The following is a 20260-nucleotide window of genomic DNA, read 5'->3' on the forward strand; positions in this document are numbered from 1 at the left end:
ACATAAAACTTTGTGAGTGATCTTTTGAATGTGGAGACTGAAAAATCTACCATCATGTCTTTTGTAACAAATAAATAACTGAAAATACTACCGTAGGAATTTTGAATGATGGAATAGTGTAAGTGATGAGGGTTCTTCTGTATTCAGAGGTATATGTGTTACTTAAGATGTAGTTCAGATGTATTTATCAGCTTTACTGTAGCAAATTAATATGAGAGGCCATTCCTTCCTGGGAATAGGAGGAAGGAATAGAAGCCCCTATTCTATACACTGTTCTGTCCTTCTTATACACTAATAGATGTGTATGAGAAGATCACTTTAAAATATCCCCAAGTATATGGAGTGTAGTTCTACCCCACCTTTAGTAGAAGTCATACCTTATTAAGCCAATCTCTTTTGTCAGTCCTGCTGTCACATAAAACTGACTTTAGTATCTGCTAAAAATATTTTATAGGAAATATTTATGTAGGTGCATTATTTATGCAAGTAGGTAAGTAGGTCCTGAAAATAATATTCTTCCCATTTTGTGGTCTGTGGAATGGATTGCATGACTCTTTAAGGCTGTGTATGAAATAGTCCTTTTTATTTTTCTTTCATTGTAAGTGGCGGTTAAATTTATTATACGGTATCCATAGCTGACATTGCTTTTGAGAACATAAGCAAAATTATTTGTTTGTTCATTGTTTTTAAAAAAAAGATGGCTAGCAATTACCATTGGGAAAACCACACTTAGAATGCTACTTAAATATTTTATTAGAGAAGTTTATCAAAAAAGAAGTTAGATATTTCAACTCTAAAATTTCATCTCTGCAGGTGTGATATAGTCCCAAATTTTATTACTACTTCCTAGACAAGCAGAAAGTAATAAAATCTGTCGTACCTACAGCACTACCAATAAACAACAGGAATGATGTATATTTTTGCAGCTGTTGCGAGAAGCTAAAGAAAAAGAGAAACAGAGGCGGGCCCAGCAAGTTACAGTTGAAAGAACCGCACATTATGGACTACTTTTTGATGAATTCCAAGGTTTGTCTCATCTTGAAGCTCTGGAAATCCTGTCAAATGAAAGTGAAGCTCAGGTACAGTACGCAGACAGCATAAATCAAAATGGTTGATGAAAAATTGATCTTTACATTAATTTCACTTTGCAGGTGCACGTGAAATGAACCGTAAATTTTCCATCAACTTCAGAGGAAGCTGGATTGGTCCCACAGGCCAGTCCTTGGCTTCAGGAAATCAATCTCAATACACCTAAAATTTAACTGCAAGGTTAATTCAAAACAAACAACTTCATAAGTGAAAGTTATTTTTGTTAGGACCATATATGGTGTGTATTTTTCAGCTTGTGACACTATGCAGATGTCTTTTCAGAATTTGCAAGGAAGTTGAAGTCTTTTGGTTTTGTATCAGGCACTGATACGTTCAATAATTCCAGACCTACTGCACTTGGAGGCTAGTGAATTCGAATGAACTCCAGATTACCTACTCAATTCCTAAACCTTCCTTATTGTGTTAGGTTTTAAGGTTACATAAAACTACCCCGAGATATTATTACTGGAAGTATACAAATGTCTCTCTAAAGAACATGCTAAAGTTACTCAGGCCTGTACGATAAATATATTTTTTAATTTCAGCTGTACTGATTTATTGCCTCTGCTAGTAGATCAGTAGATCTCTGACAGTAGATTAATAGAATTTTGTAAATTTCCAGCAGTGGTATTTTGTACAGTTATCTGAATAAATTTCTTAAAATACAAGTTTTCTTCTTTTTTGTTTTTGTAATTAGCACTCCTTGCCCTCTGGGTTATTTTTAATAAAAAATAACCAACTTATTTTTTAAAATTTGCTCTCACAAATAAAAGAAGCTTATATTAATAACAGCTAGGTACATACTGTCCATGTTGGCTTTATTTTTTGCAATTATGTCTAAATGAAAAATTATAAATTTGAAACTCGCATGTAAGGTTCAAGGGCCTGGTTTTGGAAAAAAAACCAGCAAAAAGACCCCACAAAACAGGAAGGAGATAAATAGAAACCAAGTTCCAGTTAATTGCATGTGTCAACACTATTTCCTTTTTACTGTGAAATACCATAAGGTAAATCAGACTTGTGCAGGTTGTTACTGTGAGGTTTCTGATGTGCTTCATGTTATGTCCTAGATAACCCCTTGTTCATAGTCTTACTCACTCCAACAGGGTTGAACGCAACTGTGTGGGTCAACAAGTTCAATTCCCTGATAAATATTCCAATTACCATACACACACACATGCACAAAATACTTCTAGTACTGTAAGCTTGAGACCTATACTAACAGCCCAAAAGCTGTAGGAGGAGCGCAAGAGAGACTGAAGGTATTGCTAATGTCCTATGTGCTTCTGATAGCAGGGATTTAAAAATATTTCTAAGCTTTTATTTTAAAAGTTTCCATTTTAAAAAGTTCCCAGTTAATCCTATGAAATGGGTAATGCTATAGAGAGGGATAAAAAAGCCCTAGGTAGTCCTTCACCTGAGTTGGGTCTCCCAACTTTATCTTGCATTTAAGCTTGAGCATATGAACTGGACACATCAAGGAGGAACATAAGAAAACAGCATCTTTCTTCAGTCTCTCAGTGAGCCAGACTGCATGTCTGTAAAGCAATCTTAAAAAACCCCCTTTGAAACAAACCTAAAAGTAAAATTTTGCATGAAGGGGAGAGAAGGCATTTCTGTTGGCTTCCATAGGCAGCGAGTGTGATCGTGAGATTAACACCTTATAACTGTAGTGCAAACAGTGATTCAAATAATTTGTTTCCATCCCTCTTAGGCATGCCACCCTCTTAGATATGCAGGCACTTGCAGATACCTGAGACATGCAAAGACTTGTCAATACATTCTTCAGAACAGATAGACTGGTGAACTATGAATAATTTTGGTTGCATTTTGAAGGAGGTGAAGCAGGCTTCTTTTTCCAACTCTTCCTATGAATGCTCAGACTAACCATTAATTTCTGCCTGTGCTCTTTTTGCCTGCTGTCTTCATCGAAGCAATCCCAAAATTCTTATTACAGTCTGCAATTAAACCACAGATTTATAATACAGAACTAATGTTCTGGGAGAAGGTAGAGACCTGATGATCTTGCAAGGCTGGTGTAATTTTTTTGATACTCGACAAATTTTGAACTTTTCAACTGTGAAATTTTGTTGATGAGAACTGAATATGTGTCTACATTGGAAGGTTATGACAAGATTTGAGCATAAAAGAAGTTTCCATTTCTCAGCCTATTTTGGTATCAGGCTCTAAATTATCATTTAAGAAATGCTCTGTTTTGGTTAGGAATGCTTACTGTCCTCTCTTTTACAGATTCAGTCATATTTAGCAACACTTGATGGAGAGCAGTTGGAGACTGTGAAAAATGATTTAATTTCTATAAAAGAGATTTTTGTTCCAAAGGAATCAGATGACGAAGTGGTGCAGGCACAGAAAGGTAATTAGAAATACAGAAACTTAACCATATGAATAATTGTTACTTCTGTATATAGTAATTTAAAAAATTACAATCCAAACTATAATTTCTGATATCCTAATACTATTCATAACATAGTCACTAAAATTAATTCTCTAAAAGTTCTGGAAGCTGATCAATGCTTAATTTTCAATTTATATTGTAATTGAAGTGTGAGATACAGAAAATGTAATGTAAGGAAGTATTATATTACTTTGCTATATCGTCAGTGAGAGCAAAACAAAAATAAGAAGGGAAAATAATAACCTTTTGGATAACTGAGGCTTTCTTACATAATCTGTTTACGAAATTGTGTAATTTGAAAGTTTTGGAGTGTTTAGCAATGCTTTTCTGTTTAGCAACGTCATTCTCACTTTGCACCCTCCCTTGCTAGATAGGGAAAAGATTAGAGTAATAAAGAGACTTAAGAACCCTGAACTTTTTGAAGGAAAGTCAGTTTGACACACAGTGACAAAACTGCTTTCTAGGTATTGTTTGGCAAGATTTGGCATGTGTAGTGTGAGCAAGAAGTTAAAGCAGCAGGAGCATGCTGTAACTGTGACATAGTGCACAGCGTTGAAGAGAATACAACCAGCATAACAGTCCATAGAACAAGTCACAAAAGTTACAATAAAATGGGCAGGTGCTTTGGTGAGGGTCAAATTAGGTGTCTTAAACAGCTCGGGAATTTTGGCATCCCCTGGAACAGGCTGAGAACAGGATAAGAAGTTAGCTTAAAGCCACCATAGTTCATCTCCAGGCCTGTAAGATCCATACCAAACCTCTTCTAGCTAATAGAAACAGTTCCGCTGACCTGGCTGAAGACTGGCTTATGCCATTGAACATGATATTCTTGTGTTTCAGAAACACAGAAACGTAAAAAATATTTCTTCCACATCCTCTTGATCTTCTTGGGGGTGCTTTGCCCATAAAACCTACATTTTGCAAGATGGTGACGTATGACTTCTGTAGCCTTCAGAAAAGTTAGATAAACTGTGTTAACATCCACATGTTCTAAATGGAAAGCCTTTTCCACTCAGACTGCTCTTTCTAGCAGTGTTTAGTATGCCTGATGTGTCTCACTGGGAGCTTATTGTTTCTTCTTGAGGCAGACAGCAAGTGTAAAGTCTTAGTATGGTAGAGTTTTTTGCCAGTTTTTTTACCTTGCTACTCTTTAATACCCTACATTCCTCTGTGGGGTTGTGAGAAATAGAAGTCAAGAAAGTGTATTACTTGCTTAAGAGTAAGGATTCATGAGATGGCTGTTGTTCCTTAATTTCTGTGTGAAATAGTTCCTTGCCTTGAAACCCAGGAAAAACTGTTTCTTGCACAAAGTGATATTTTCTGTGGTGGTCAGAAGTCCTGTTTTTTCAGTGAAGTACAGATGCTGATCGTGCTCCTTGAAACATGAACTGGCCTTTTAAATAGGCTGCAACCAAGGCAGTGAGCACCTTAAAAAAAAAAAAGATCAGATCAGAGCGTGCTGCAGGTTTTCCACTGCAAAAGCAAACCAGTTAGCAGTGAAACATATCCTACTCTCTGTGACAGCAGAAATAATAACCACACACATGTTCTCTCCACCTCAGCTCAATGGGTGTTCCTTCAGGATGCAGTTCAAAATGACTCATGTCCTCTAGTGCAATCCAGCTCAAGATTTATTAGTATTTGAACTACAAATAAATTTCATTTATTAGTATGAAATTGGATAAATTGCAGTTCCATGAAGGACACCAAAAGAATAGAAATGTTAATCACTTCTCAAAGTAGCTTTCTGATAGGGCTGAGCCTACACTCCTGTGGTCAGGCTCCTGGCCTGGGACATGTGGCCTTTACTTCTTTCTTCAGCCTCTCGTGCATAATCCATAGTACATGCAACACTGCACTGATAGCGCTCTTAACACTGTATAGTGCTTTGACACATCCCTTCTAGCCAGTGTCCTCGTCTGGGTACCTTTCCCAGCCACAAAAGTGTGTTATCTTCATTAAAATCTTGCCAGAGTGAATGAAGGCTTCTTATGATCCTCCTGAGTCAGGGAAAACAGACCTTTTCCTAAATTTCTTAATGCACAGGATCTTAAGTGTTTTTATTAAGTGCATTTATGCAACAAATGCATAAAACCTTTTAAAACTTAAAGAATTCCATTAATAGGCCTTTACAATTGTCTGCCATTTTTAGATAAAAACAATATCCAGCACCTTTCCATGTAATGTCATATGTGATTTTTATGTCCCTTTCCTTCATGGCACACAGTTTTATTGAACAGTTTAATGTTTCATTGATACTTTAGTTTGCCAATCTTTACATAATTTAAGTTGGATTCCAGTGACTACACTTAGTATTCTGGTCATATTTTACAAATAATAGCTTTCTGGGGAGCATTGATATGTATACTTATGGAAGCACACTTGATCTTTTAGAGTCTATGTTTGAGTTGTTTGTTGTTTTTTTTTTAACTGGAACTATTTACTTGAAATGACTTCTTCGGATCTTAAGCATGTTTCAGTGGCATAATTAATATTTACGCTGAGAAAATGGTCTGTGTTTAATGTTACCAAAAATTTTAAACATCATTTGACATCCAGCATAGATAAAGACAGGGAAGTTTGGCAACAGGTTCACTGATCAGGATTAAATGCAGCTCGTGTCTTGCTGTCCAGAGAAGTCTTCATTCTAGTTTGTGTTCTTAGCTGGAGCTAGTTAATGCAATTAAGGACCTGTTAAGCACATTAATCGGTTTTACACTTACAAAATCAAGTCAGTAAGCCATATGCTCTTTTAATAGTGTATTTTTTATACGGAATTACATATTTTTACTTAAGCTAACTAATCTAGCAAGAGGTAGCAGGCTATGTTGAAGTCTGTGGAGGAATTTTGAGTTTTAATCCTAATTGCTGAACAGTTTAAAACTAAACTAATTTGACTTCAGTAGGACTTTGATTTGTGCTTCCTAGCTCAATAAAACTTGTGGGTTTTTCCTTTGTGTAAGGAAGCCACCCCACTAAAAAAACCCAGAGATTAATTAATGGTGTTTGAAAATGTTAAATCTTATCTAGCCACTGAGCAGTATTTGAAAACAATTACCACTTATTGCTGATTTATTACCACTTTCTCGTCATCAAAGTCATGTTATTTATATGGTGTCACATGTCAGTGCTATATGTATTCAGAAAAAAAAAAGACTAGCTGGGAGGAAAAACAGCACTTTGCATTCAAGTATTTGAAAAGGGTGGCCGTTTGTTTATGTAAACTCTCAGGATCCCTTCTTATCCTAGACTCTCAGGATCTCATTCAGAGATGTTACTGCTGCTTTTAGTTTCTACCGCAAACACTTTCAGTCCTACATAAGGAGAAATTACTGCAGTGATCTGTGGAGGACTGTTTTGGGAAAGGACTGGGGCTAGGCTTTGTTCTTGGCAACTGTGAAACTGGAATCGTAGGTTTTTTGTGTCCTTGCTTAACAGTCAGACAGTTGCAAAATCAATATGAAAAGAAAGAAACGAGATCTTTTCTGACACAAGTAGGAGAAAAGCAAATACATACCCTTCTCTCTAATGGTTCCTCTCACTTGGTTTATGCAACCCTTTCATGTATGTTTCACTGCAGCTTCTTTTCCTTTCAGTTGTTTATGAAATAATGAGAAGAGAATATCTGAAAAATAGCTTTACTTACATTTTGAAAGCCATTATCACCAAAAATTTTACATGTGAGGTTAAGGGAGACGGTAACCAAAGTGAGTATTGAATTGAATATGCCAGTTATCAACAATTTTAGTAACTTTGCAGTGATCCAATGAACTACTTATCTGTTTTCAGCATGTTGCGGTTTATAAAATGATCTGGCATTGTTTTAAGAAAAGTGAATTCTGTTTATCCCAGAGGTGCTGTATTATAAAACCTGAAAATCCTGTTGCCAAAATTTACTGATAAGGGCAGCAATGAAATGAACTCTGTGCATCTCTTTGGCCTGCCAGAATACAGTCTTCTTGACCTGTTCCCCTGCTGTTAAGAGGAAAGCTTAGTCTCTTGGTCATTGCAGGTGAAGAGTTCTTTGTGCTAAACACTAATTTATTTTATAGCACCAAAGGTGGACACTCTCTTTACAAGCAAGGATGAGATGTTCTTTGCTCTAGGAGACTATAATGTGAGTGTCAGATTCCACCACCTTTCCACATGTTGCAAGGTACTATGGACTGTAAACAGTTCTACCAATATCCCCAAACTCATTGGAGAGTAATGGCCCTTCACTTTCAAGCCCAGTATGGAAGATTTGCATAAAAATGGAAAAACTGGCTCTACCTAATAAATGAACAAAAGAAGTGGGAATACAGCATGATATGAAACTCATATTTGAAGTAGCTGGACTTTTATGAGGCTCGGTATTGACCTTTTAGTGTCATCAGGCTAAAAAACCCTGGATTTTGTGTATTCCACCAGGAAATGTTAATGAAGATCAAACTCAGTAAGTGCAGATGAACAGAACCAACCAAAATACCAACTGTTAAGAACTTGAGCATGTTATAACATGGCAACTGCAAGTAGACAAAGGAATATATATATATTAAAGATGAAGTTCAAATACTAGAGAGATTTATCTTTGCTCATAATCTTCTGAAATAAAAGTGCAGATTCTTTAAGAATTATTACTCCAAGCAAAACAGGAAACATTCTTCATTTAAACTAAGCTCAACCTTAAAATAGAAAGAAAACATACCTCTTAGCTGTGATTTGCAGACAGAGCAATAGAGAACATGTTTTCCAGTATGCTTCCTCTGAAACTTATTTGTATCTGCCCCTGCTGCAGTTTTTATTCCTTGGTTTGAAAGAAGAGGTTAGTATCTCTTCTTTAGTTGTTTTGTGGGTCATGTATTTTTGTCAGGTAACTAGGGATCATGCAGCTTCTCCTCTCACCTGTTTTTGTGAAACTTAGTGGAATTTAGAATGAGGTGGAAAGAGTAGTTGAAGTGTCAAGCTAGCATATCTGGTTGTACAGGTATCTCTGTTTCTTGTTCTCTTCTTTATTTGAGGGTATACACGCCCACACCCACACAACCCTTTCTTGTATCACTGTCACTGTTTTTCAAGTGCTGGAGTGCTTGGGGAAACTATTTGACTGGATGTATTTGATCATGTAAAACATTGCAGTGATAACACCCTAACAAAAATCGTCTTGTTTTTTCTTGCAGCAGATATGGGAGAAGAGTTTGTCAGCATGCTCACTGAACTGCTGTTTGAATTGCACGTTGCTGCTACTCCTGACAAACTTAATAAGGTTAGCACCTGTTAGTGCACTGCCCTCTCTTTCTTGGACAAAGACAAAGAGGGGGGGCTTTGTTCTGCAATCTGACACAGAGCAGTACCTAGCTCAGTCCAGACAGTTCAGAAAGCAAAGTACAGGAGGGTGGGACTTAAATGATGAATACAGAAAAGCTTTCGTAGAAGAAGTGAGGTTAGTAAGGCAGTACAGTTGTAATGACTAGCTAGCACAATGGGCCATGTTAGAAAGCTTTGAACCAGGGATGTCTCAGCAGAACAGAGTTCATGAGCTCAGCAGATTTGGTCTTACATACTGGGAACAAGGGTCAGCTTCAGAGTTATTTTTCTTGCTCATCATGTCTGTTCTTCTGAGGGACTTCTCCAGACCTTCTTAGCTAGAAGCAAAGTCTTGAATTTATCTCATCTAGCTTCAATCATCTAAAAGTTAGTTGGCTAGAAGCTAGTCACATTACTAGTCCCATCCGTACTATTGGGCCCCTTTAAAGGTGATTCACCTGCTGATCTTAGGCTCAGACATATGTTTATCTCTCTGACTATGTAGACAGATTATGGATAACTAGCTTAGGCTTAGGTCTTAACATATTTTAATTTGATTGCATGTTAAAAAAGAGTCATCATAAATTTCCTACTAACCATAACAGTAGTCTCTAAGTTGTATAAAACTTCAAGGTTTTTCCACTTTCATCTACTTTCATGCCTGCGAAAGCAGCTGAAGATACAGTGATTTTCTATTTATTTTTCCTTTAAGAATTTAGTACATCTCTCTTACCTCTCCATTTTTTTTCCTTTTTTTTGTACTACCTTCTTATTTTTTTATTTGGGAAAATTATTTCTATTTAAATTCCTTTGAAAGATACCTCATAAGGCTGAAATATTAGTAACTTTGGTATTAACGCCAACTCTATGTTTTGGTTAGGAATATCATACCTGGAGAGGAATCATCCCTGGCTGATCCATCTTTGTACAGTCAGAAATACTTCTCCCTACAGTTTCTTAAATATACACTTAACTAAATGCCACATAGAGGCTTGATATGTTTAGACTTCTGAATGTAAAAAGGAAGTAATTAAATGTATTGTTAATTAATGTTCAGGAACATCATTTGATATTCCCTATTGGAACTGAACTCTGGGGTTGGGTTCTTTGTTTGGCAGGCTAGGAAAAAAGCTCATGAATGGCTGGAAGAAGCCAGTTTTTCCACCCCAGTAGACATAGAAGAGAAGCTAAAAGAAAAACCTGGAGAACCTGGTGAAGAAGAGACTGAAAAAGAAGATAAAATTGACAGTGATAAACCAGAAGTAGATAAAAGCAAAACTGTGGAGGTAAAATAGCTTTTGGAGGATAAGTTTCATTAAATGAATTGTCATACTTTGATAAGATTACTTCTTTATCTTTGTGTGTTGGTTTCATATGTTGTCCTTATTTTTTAAACTCATGGAAGTATTAAGAAAAAAAAAAAATCTATTCACTGTAGACCGATTAGGAAACTAACTTACATAAATATTTTTAATGTTAGTCTGTTCCCATAAGTAAATATCAAAGTAGCAGGACCTCTGCCTATCACATAATTTTTATTTTTTTATATCTATGCTTTTCTGTGTCTGCATGTATATACACAACATACAGTGAGCTGAGGGATTCTGTGGTGTAATGTTGATAGCACATTGAAAGTCGTATCTCAACATTCCTTGGCATCCCTTTCTCCCAGTGACAATATATGGAAAAAATTTTCAAACCTTATTTAAACTCTTAAACAGTTTAAATCACAAACTGACAAAATGAAAATATTATTCAGGCGACTCACAAGTGTTCATTCTCTTTATAAAAGATCGCTCTTAGGGCTAAAAGTATAGTGTCCATTCAGACAACCCCTCCTGTTGATAAGGTTAATTGTGATTGAATATTTTATAGCAATATTAAATGTGATTGGTATTTTTGTCAAGTTTTTAAAAATTAATTCTAATAAAGAAATTATCTGTCATGTTTTCTTATAATAAAGGTCCAAAGAAGGAGACAGAGTCACACTGTATATATTACAGATTTTTATGTGATTGCAGATTTCCAGCTGTCATCAGCTTGTGAAAGCTGTAACACCATAGTGCTAGGTAGAATTTTTTATCATTGCTGATAAAAGCCACTTTTTTATTGGGAGTATTATCCATTTCTACTCTGGAGATTCATCTGAGGAATGACTCAGTACTTTTAGCTCCATATGAAAGTAATTATGACTTATTCTAGAGTTAAGGGATCTTTGTGTTTGTTAGGAGTAGATTTAAAAGTGCTATGTTAGAAAATCCGAGAGCCTGACCTTGTTCCCATCCAAATAAATGGTAGACTTGTTCTTACTAATTTTTCAGGATGAGTATAAGGTCTGTATTTTATAATCTGTGGATATTTCATTTTCCAGTATTGTTTGTGAGGATGGCATTATGGCTGATATAGCTTCACTATGTACGGGGTGGTATTTCCATCTGGGGCGGGGAGGGCTCCTATGTTTCAAATTCTTTTATATGTATGTATCTAGATGTATACTTATTAGTGTTGTTATTATTGATTATATTATTCCCTAATTTAAGGAAATCTACATGCTGTCCATTGAAAGTCTGGCTGAGGTAACTGCTCGTTGTATTGAACAGCTTCATAAAGTAGCAGAATTAATTCTACATGGGCAGGAAGTAGAAAAAACAGCTCAAGATCAAGCAAAAGTACTGACAAAGTAAGTATTATCTACTTCATATATGAACATTTGACATTTGACACCTGAAGGCAGAAGTTCATAGATCAACAAACAGCATGGAATCCTGGTGCTCTTTTCTCATGTGGTCAAGTTACATAGGCTACCTGTTATTTTTTGACATGGCTAACATATGTATGTTTACAAAAACATGACCTATTCACAGACTGAAAGTTGTTTCCACTTCAGCAAGTGAATGTACAGGCTGATTGGGGTTGCATTTCCTGTTCCCTCTGCAAAAGATACTGTGCTAGCATATATAGAATTTGCTTTTAGAGTGCATAAGGCAGTCGTAGTATCTGCCAATAGAGTTTCATTATATAGTGTTTATCTGCCAAAAATAAACAAAAATCAATCCATAGGTCTAAACAATAAGACCACATTTGTCAGTAACTTTGTAGTAAACCACAACAAAACATACATAAATTCAAGAAGCCAGTTTTTCTAGTGGGACTCAAAATTCAGATCTCAAGCTCTCTGTAGTAATAGAGTCTACTGATTTCAATGGGTTTTGACGTTGGGATGTTTTAAGCACTTGAGTCCTAAGTAAGTAAAATATTTAAGCAAGTTTTTATTCTTAGGAGTGCTGGTAACAATAGCAAAGTCCAAGGGAACACTTCAGTCTAAAACAAAGTACTTAAGTATTTTCAGAATTAGAGCTAAGGTATGGTGCACCTTGCAGGCTGAGGTTCTGTGTGAGGCACTTGTGAATGTTTAGCAAAACAGTGAAAGTTCTAGGAATAGAACTAGATCTCCTTGTTCTCTCATATTTTAACCACAAGGGTACTTCCTCTTTTAGTGCAGAGAAATGTTTTATTGCTTAGATAGGAAACTTCTCACTGTTCTCATTAAAGTTTGATTTATTTCCAACAGTATTTCTAGGAGTTATGTTACTGCAATCATCAGAAAAACAGTAGTTAAACTAGAATTTTAGAATTTAAAAAATTGAAACATTGCCCTATCAAAAAGGACTGGTGTTTGAGCCAACATGACATCATTTTGCTGCTGTAGTCAGCAACAGATTTTTCAGTGGAGGAATATAAAAACTATACCATGAACAAAGTCTACCCCAAAATATTTTTAAAATTACTAGAAGCAAAATTGACTTAAGACCATTCTTGACTTCTAAGATGAAGTTTGTGCCTGGGACAGTCATAGGTTTTTTATCCATTGACATGACAAGGATGTATTTTTCTATTTGTCTTTCTTTATTTTATACCAGTTTAACAAGTGCCATGTGTAATGAAGTTTCATCTTTATCAAAGAAGTTTTCCGATTCTTTAACAGCAGCTGGGGTAAGATAACAGCATTTTCTGTGGCATTTGTGCTTTTTTTAACATAGTTCACTTCTTGAAACAGATTATTACCTGAGTCCGATGGCTTTGCATGAGGTACCAGAAAAGAGGGCACTTCTTTCCTCAGGTCAAGGACACACAGCATTTTTACAGCAGATTCCCAATTGTGGAGAAAGTTTATAAGCCTTGATAGACTGCAGTGTGTCCCCTGCTTTCTAAAATCCCTCTTTCTAGACACCGTTTCCCATTTTTCCTGATCACCACTCAGCACTTCTTATCTTCTTGTACCGAAAGGGCCCCACATTTGAAGTACCACAACTTGATGATATTTTCTTCTCCTACTCAGCCTATCTCTTTTGAATGCATTTGTGTAAAAGTCATTAACAGATAACACTTCCAGTACCTTAAGATGGTTTCACGAGCTGTCTTCTTAGCCTTTGCTAAATCCCCTGGCCTAGGGCCACTGTGTTTTCAAAAGGTTTAAGAGATTAGAAAATCTGTTTGATCATCCATCTTAAAAAAAATCACTCTGTCTTGTATCTCAAGATATTCCATTTAGGAACATCCATTTATCTGTGAACATGTTTGCTAGAAATACTATCCTGCCTTTCAAGATGTTTCAAAGATGACTGACATCTGAGTATTCTAGCAGGATCCAGAGGCAAAAATTGTGCTGTTGCTGAAATTGTTCTGTAAATGTCAGAGAAGCACAAACTCTGGCTGTCCTGATTACTCCATGAAAACATGAATGTACATCAAAGGAAATTTTACCAGTTCTCCCATGAGCTCTTCCAACACATCTCTGAGCAAGTTTTTTTCAGAGTTATTTGTAGAGAACATGATCTATTGGGTTGCTTTTATTCTGAATAATTTACATTCCTTCCCATTACTCAGGGAGAAACTGCTTATTTTGCATTTTGGGATTGTATTTTAGCATATCTTTGTGTGACACTAGCAATAAATACATGCACAGACATATAAAAATAAACCACACATGAAATATTAAGCTGGCCCAGCTCAGAAATTTGGAAACTAAAGCTTTCATAAGCATTGCACTAGGTTTTGTTCTTATCAACTCTGTACTCAGATTTTAGGACCAGACTGGTTTTGTGGACATTTGTGTGGACACACAAGAAATTGAGCACAAAGACACTTTCCACTGCCAAACTACTCTCTGGAAGGGAGTTTTAGTAGGGCAGTGTGGTGATCTTTATGTTCTCTCCTGTCCCTGTAAGCTTTTTGAGGAAGATGTGGGCCTTCTGCTCACCATGATCGGTAGGAAAGTAAGGAGCACCTGTCACACAGGACTGTAGAAAATACATCTTTCTGCATGTCCCGGTGGTTCAACTTCCTCCTTAACCTGCCAACAGCACCCAGGTTCACAAACACATGCCAGTATCCTGCAAAGTGCATTAATTCATGGGAAACTGAGAAATGGCTTAGAACAGAAAATACTGGTTTTTTCAAACATAATGCCATCCCTATAGTTATATCTGTATAATTCAGACATTAGTTGTAGTGCTGGCTGTACACTTAGTCTATAACGTTGGTGAGGTTTCTGAGTGAGCAGTAATGCAGAAGTAAGAAATAACAGCTTTGCTTGCTATGCAAGATTTCTTTCAAACTTTAACTTATTGATCCATACAACCAATAGTATTTAATTGATACTGCTCTCTATCTGTTTCAGTTTATTGATAATCAACTAAACACTGCACTTTGTAATGGATTTTCTAGGAACTGACAGTAAAATTGCTCTTCTTTTCTCTCACCACCTTCCTGTTGTTCTGCCATCTTTCTCCAAACTAAAATTAAGGTGTTTCATGTTTCTTTAAATCTGTAATGTGAAAGCTACAAGGCTGTAAGTGGAAATCCTTCAGTATGGTGTTTCCTTTGTTCTAATAAGGTCCACTGTTCGGTATTGAAAGAAAGCAACTCTTGCTGGAGGTTACTGTCGTTCTCAAAAAACACAATGCAAAGAACAGCGAGAAGAAAAAAAGGAAAGAACTTTTGCCATTTTAAAAAGCAGAGGACTGATGAATCTTGGTTTTCTAGCTTCTAGTAGTGTCACTACTCATTATACCCATCGTTATTCCTATCTGGTGGTAGAGGAAAATGCTGTGCATGCTAAGCTACGTTTACTGGCCAGCCTGCATTGCCCAGCCTAATATATACTGTCTCCAGTTTGGGGATCTGAGTTTCAGCTTGTTTTCCTCCTGTATGGGTGCTAATCTGGGCCTTTCATTTCCTCCTAACAGATATTTGTGAAACTTCTAAGAACTTCATTTTCCTTCTGACCTGTATTTTTCCTTCTTGTTTCCTTGAAAATGAACAAGGTGTAAACAAACATTTTTGGGGGAGATGAAAAGGGCACTGACAAACAGATGAACAGACAATGTCATCACATAAATCTCACATCCACGGGAAACCAGGCAATTTGAAACTCTGTGGTACATGAATTAATGAAAAAGTAAAACTCAGGGCCTGTCTTAGTTCATTGTACTCAGTGATAGAAATATGTAGGGTCTACTGAAGTGTGTATGAAATGTAGACACAGTTAAAAGGAATACTGTGATAAACAGTCTGAATAAGAATCAAGGTGAAGCAAGACCTTTATAGAAGTCATAAAACCACTTCTCAGATATCAGTATATTTCTGTTAAAGGTATTTCTTGTCCTGGCATTTCATTCTATTTTCCGGTTTACAGAGCAGTATGAAGGCAGAGGTTCTTAACCCCATCATCAACCGTGTGCTATTAGAGGTAAGCCTTCGCTTTTTTCACATTAGGAAAATGTTCTAGTAAAATGATTTTGAAATTAAACAGTTGCGTTTATGTCTGAAGAAAGAACTATATAAAAAGTAATGACAATATCAATCTGGCTGTTCAGGGCCAGCTCATAAACCTCTTGGTTTTGTGTACAGCCTCTCCCACAAATACTATAGTAGTAATATTGCGTTCACTGAGGATTCTTGAGAACCGTGTGACTGAAATGAGGCTGGCCAGCTCTTATATTCTGCTGCATCAGTCAGAGCACAATAGACAAGTTGTAGTGTGCTTCTTAGGCCTTTTCTAACCTATTCTCAAGTTGCCTGGGATAAGTCTGTTGTTACTGTTCTGTTACCTACTTCAAATATTGCAAAGTATTTCTGATTCACGGATAGTTTCAGACTATTCTTTTTTTAAAAATCTGAGTTGCAGGTGTGCTACAGTGCTTCCCATCCACGTGCATTTAGATTTCTACAGAGTCACTGTCTAGCAGCAGACTTGGTCAGCACATGGATAACCATGTGTCAGACATCACCAAAATGTGTGTGATCATGAGTGATTTCTGTCATTAGAAACCATGATCTATGAGTGACCTCTTCTATTAGACACCATGAGCTATTTTTCTTCAGAAAAGCCCAGTGAGTAAAATGTGCCTCAGTTTTACCGAGAAGAGGTCAAGAGGGAGCAGTATGCTCATAAAGTACCAAAATGTGTACTATCGGCAGCACAAATTCTAATTCCGCTAATTAGATCACACTTCTCTTTAAACATAAACAAACATATAGTCATGACTACAAATTGTCATTCTGTATCTAATAGCTGTGTTCCCTTAAAAATGAGGAAAAGGTTATTTTACAATAAGCTATTTTGCACTGAATTAACAATACCTTTAAGGAAAATCATGGGAAGTTGGATAGAGCTGTAGTAAAGATTACTATATGGTTCCTTTTGTTATAGGGTAAATTTGCTGTTGCAGCTGGTGTATCTTTCTGTGCTCCAGGAACTGCAAAATCTGGGAATGTCCAGAATTGTGGAATATGATGTTTTGTACTTCTTAAATCCCGTATTTGTATACAAATATTTATTAGTACAGCCTAGGTTCATGGAGAATTACAAGCTGCTATACTGTTCAGTATTAGAAATTCTAAAAATAGTACTATGTGTTAAAACATTATAAAAATTCAAAGTGTTAATTTCAGTGACACTTTCTCCACATACAGCAAATTCAGAATTAGTTCTGTTCATGGAAAGATAGCTGGTTTGTAAATAAAAAGTCAAATCTACTTCTGAACACTGTGGCATTTTATTCTACTCACATTACAAACAAAACTGTCCAAGAGTTCAAACTGAGGGGAAATCAGATTTTTATACAGTGATTCAGGCTCTCCTTGTTAGCTGTAAACTGTTGTAATTTATCTTTTTCGTTACCTATAGATTGTAAAATCTTGTGTGAATACATATGCTACTACAGCATGATGCAGATGTAAAAAAAAAAGTGTATTTAAAAAGTATAATGTAATTCCTGAAATACATAACAGCTATACTGATGAACCACATGTTTTCTCTCCCCATTAGGGCTGCAACAGCACTACTTATATTCAGGATGCTTTCCAGCTATTGCTTCCAGTTCTGCAAATTTCACATATCCAGACCGGTTGTTTGAAAGCGCAAGAGTGACCATTTCCCAGCAGTTGTCACCAGTGGGCTTAACAGAAACCACAGACCTAATGTCTTTCATGTATGCAGATAGAGGAGCTGGTATGAGAGATGTCTGGCCACTTAAGAGTCCTTTGAAGACACTAAACGCAGTTTTGCACATACAATATCAAACAACATTTTTAAACTCTTTCAGACTTTTAGACTTTAGAAATAGTTAGTAAAGTGAGTAATTTCATCTCCATTAGAGTATATCGTTTGCATTAATTTAAACTGAAGTTTATTGATATTAGCATTGACTTAAATACAGATTCTAAATGTTGACCCATTCAGTTGTAGACGATGTATGAAGCAAATTAGAATGTAAAGTTTTTTAAAACATTTCAGCCCAAATGACCATTTCTATTGTTTGTATCCTAACTTTCAGTTCAAAATGTATATTTCAAAAGTTGGTTTTGGTATTTAATTTTAGCCAACATGAACAAATTATGTTAGTGTTGTGCTTGTTAAATATTATTTACATTAGCAAATAATAACATCATAATAATATGTACCACTTACATAACACTCTGTGTTGAAAGAGTTGTACAGTAATAGGTATTAACTTTACTAAATGAAAATTATGGAGGATATGCATAAGATTTATATTGAAGAGAAATTTTCTGAGCCAATTAAGAGTACAGGTAAAGCTCTATATTTGCTGACCCATGATTTTATATTCCTTCATGTCTATTTCTTAATTCCAATGGCTGAACAACACCACAGGCCAAAGTAGTCTTTTTAATGTGCAAGGAATAGAAAATTTCCCTTTTGTTTGGCAGTTGAAACATCCCCAAATAATCTCCTCTCAGATGCGTTACCAGGTTAGCACTTTGGGGTTTAATTTGGGCTTCAAACATTATGAAACTTTTTCTCAAATGGAGTTCCTGACAGTTCAGAAATACAGGTTTTGAGCATAGAAAAGAAGTTGTGAAAAGAAGTTATGAGAGAAGTGCTTTGGGTGGGGAGGTCATATGTCAGAGCAGTAGTTAAACAGAGCATAAGTGAGCAGTAGGAATGACGTTTCATAATAACAGTAGCAACCGTGATAATTTGTCCATATCCTTAGCTTAAAATCCTGAGCTGTGAGCCTCCAAATTTGTTTAGGCTAGTTTACCTTGTAGACAGGAAGAACTTTCCAATATTTTATGTAGCCCGTTCTCCTGGATTTTCATTGTTTATTACGTTTCTTTCAGCTATTTTGTATTTTTCTCCTCGATACACTCGTGAATTGTATTTAAATGCTTTTTAATTGTAGTTAACATCTGAATATGTTTAATCATAGAAGCATAGTTCATACATCATAAAAATAATGAAATAGAGTATGAGAAAATACTCTCCTGTTTGTTAGAAAAGAGAAACCAGATATCTGCTTTGCACATGGTAACTTTTTTGAGTCCAAATAAGAGGACAGAAAGATCTGTTTGTGTCTTACACTATTGTTCTGCTCTCACACGTATTGTGACTTGTTATTTAGAGATGAAATTTTCACTATCCCTGAAATAAGGTTTATTACACAAAAGCTATTTTCTGCCACCCTGTAATTTAACAGATCTTCCTGGTAAGTAGAAGGGCTGCAGTCTTCAAATCTACTTGCAAAGAATGTAAAAAAAGCAATGTGAACAAAAATAAGAAAGCCCCTTAACAGCTGAAAGGCAAACAAAGCTTGACATGCATTGGTATTTATGCCATATTGAACAGCTAACATCATTACCTCAACATGGGAGAAAGCAGGACACAGGAAAGTGCAACCAGTCAGCAGACTCACTAGCCCAAAGGTAGCATACAGCTCCCACCAACCGTTACATCCATGACACTTCTATCTGGCATTGCTTTATTTCTGAAAGCGTAATTTCAAAAGTGTATTACAAAATAATGTTTAGTTGGTGCAAAACACTTCATCTCTGGCTTCCGCACTTTGAGGGGAATAAGCAGACTCCTCTAGCAGTCCTGGCTGGCTGCTGGAAGAGACACACACTTGTACTTACTTGGCCAGTGGTCATTCTTGTATCCACACTTTGACCTAGAAGAACAGCTCCTCAGCACAGATTACTGAGGACCATGTACTTGCTCCATATACTTGATTATGAGCAGTTTTCAGTTTTCAAGATCTGGACACCAGTGAAAGCATTCAGTAGCTTGTAAAAAGGCCTATTTGTTTAAAAAGGTTTTTTCTGTTGTTCTATGATGGCAAGCAGAATATAACACCTGGTTAAAAGCTTGGGGTTTTTTTCAAATTAAGACTGTCAAGAAAAGTCTAGTGTTTTCACCTATCAATCATTACACCCTGGATTTATTTTTACTTTAATTTGATCATTATTTTTCATCAAGAAGCCTTTCTGTCCACATTGGAATGGAGCTCTGCATCAGATACCTGTGAACATCATATTACTGCCAAACGAGTCATAGAACATAGCAATAGCTGTTTCATACTGTTCCTATGCTGAGTTAATATTATCAGACATAAATTAATTTAGTATCTTTTTAATGCGGATCTTTTTTTTTTCTCTGAAATGCAGTGCAGAATATATAGTGCTAAGCCTGTCAGAGAAATGTGTTGACTAATAGTAGTGCCTTTTAGCAGAGGCTGAACAACACAGCATTAAAAGCCTCAGGGGATAATGTTTGAAATCATTGAGGGGCATTCTTAAGACAAAGATTGCTTGTCTGAGATATTCCTTACTAAAGGTTTCACTGTCTTGCTTAAATTATGTATGTATTGAATAAAGTACCTTACCCTAAAGTAAAAGAAGCTGTAAAAAATAACGTGGGGACTTATTTACATCCATACAATGTAGGAAGGGAAATAGGGCAGAATATGAGCATAGGGATACTCCATCTGATCTCAGATGCAAGCATTTTGTCCTAAGAAAACTGAATGTTACATCTTTAAATCAATTTTAGGTAAATAATACTTCAGTAGAAAGGTACTGTGTGGATGTAACCAGAATATTTTGTTTACACTAGTTTGTATTTTTCCATCAGTCAAATAAATCATTTGAGATACTAAACTGAAA

The 20260-nt window shown here is 36.0% G+C and overlaps 1 protein-coding gene across 3 annotated transcripts in view; it reads left to right on the top strand.

Moving 5' to 3' along the window:
• Positions 1–20260, top strand: part of FAM114A1 (family with sequence similarity 114 member A1) — a 38039-nt gene extending 17779 nt beyond the window's left edge. The window contains exons 7-14 of one of the 3 annotated variants that reach the window (XM_074822333.1): positions 927–1079; positions 3340–3463; positions 8665–8750; positions 9910–10077; positions 11332–11471; positions 12712–12784; positions 15489–15542; positions 17124–20260. In XM_074822333.1, coding sequence (XP_074678434.1) covers positions 927–1079; positions 3340–3463; positions 8665–8750; positions 9910–10077; positions 11332–11471; positions 12712–12784; positions 15489–15542; positions 17124–17225 — 900 coding nt within the window. In that variant the 3' untranslated portion in view covers positions 17226–20260. The remainder of the gene's footprint in view (positions 1–926; positions 1080–3339; positions 3464–8664; positions 8751–9909; positions 10078–11331; positions 11472–12711; positions 12785–15488; positions 15543–17123) is intronic. The other 2 variants (XM_074822335.1, XM_074822334.1) reach the window with 2 other exon arrangements.

The sequence above is a fragment of the Strix aluco genome, chromosome 4 (genome assembly GCF_031877795.1).
Source record: "Strix aluco isolate bStrAlu1 chromosome 4, bStrAlu1.hap1, whole genome shotgun sequence".
Taxonomy (NCBI): domain Eukaryota; kingdom Metazoa; phylum Chordata; class Aves; order Strigiformes; family Strigidae; genus Strix; species Strix aluco.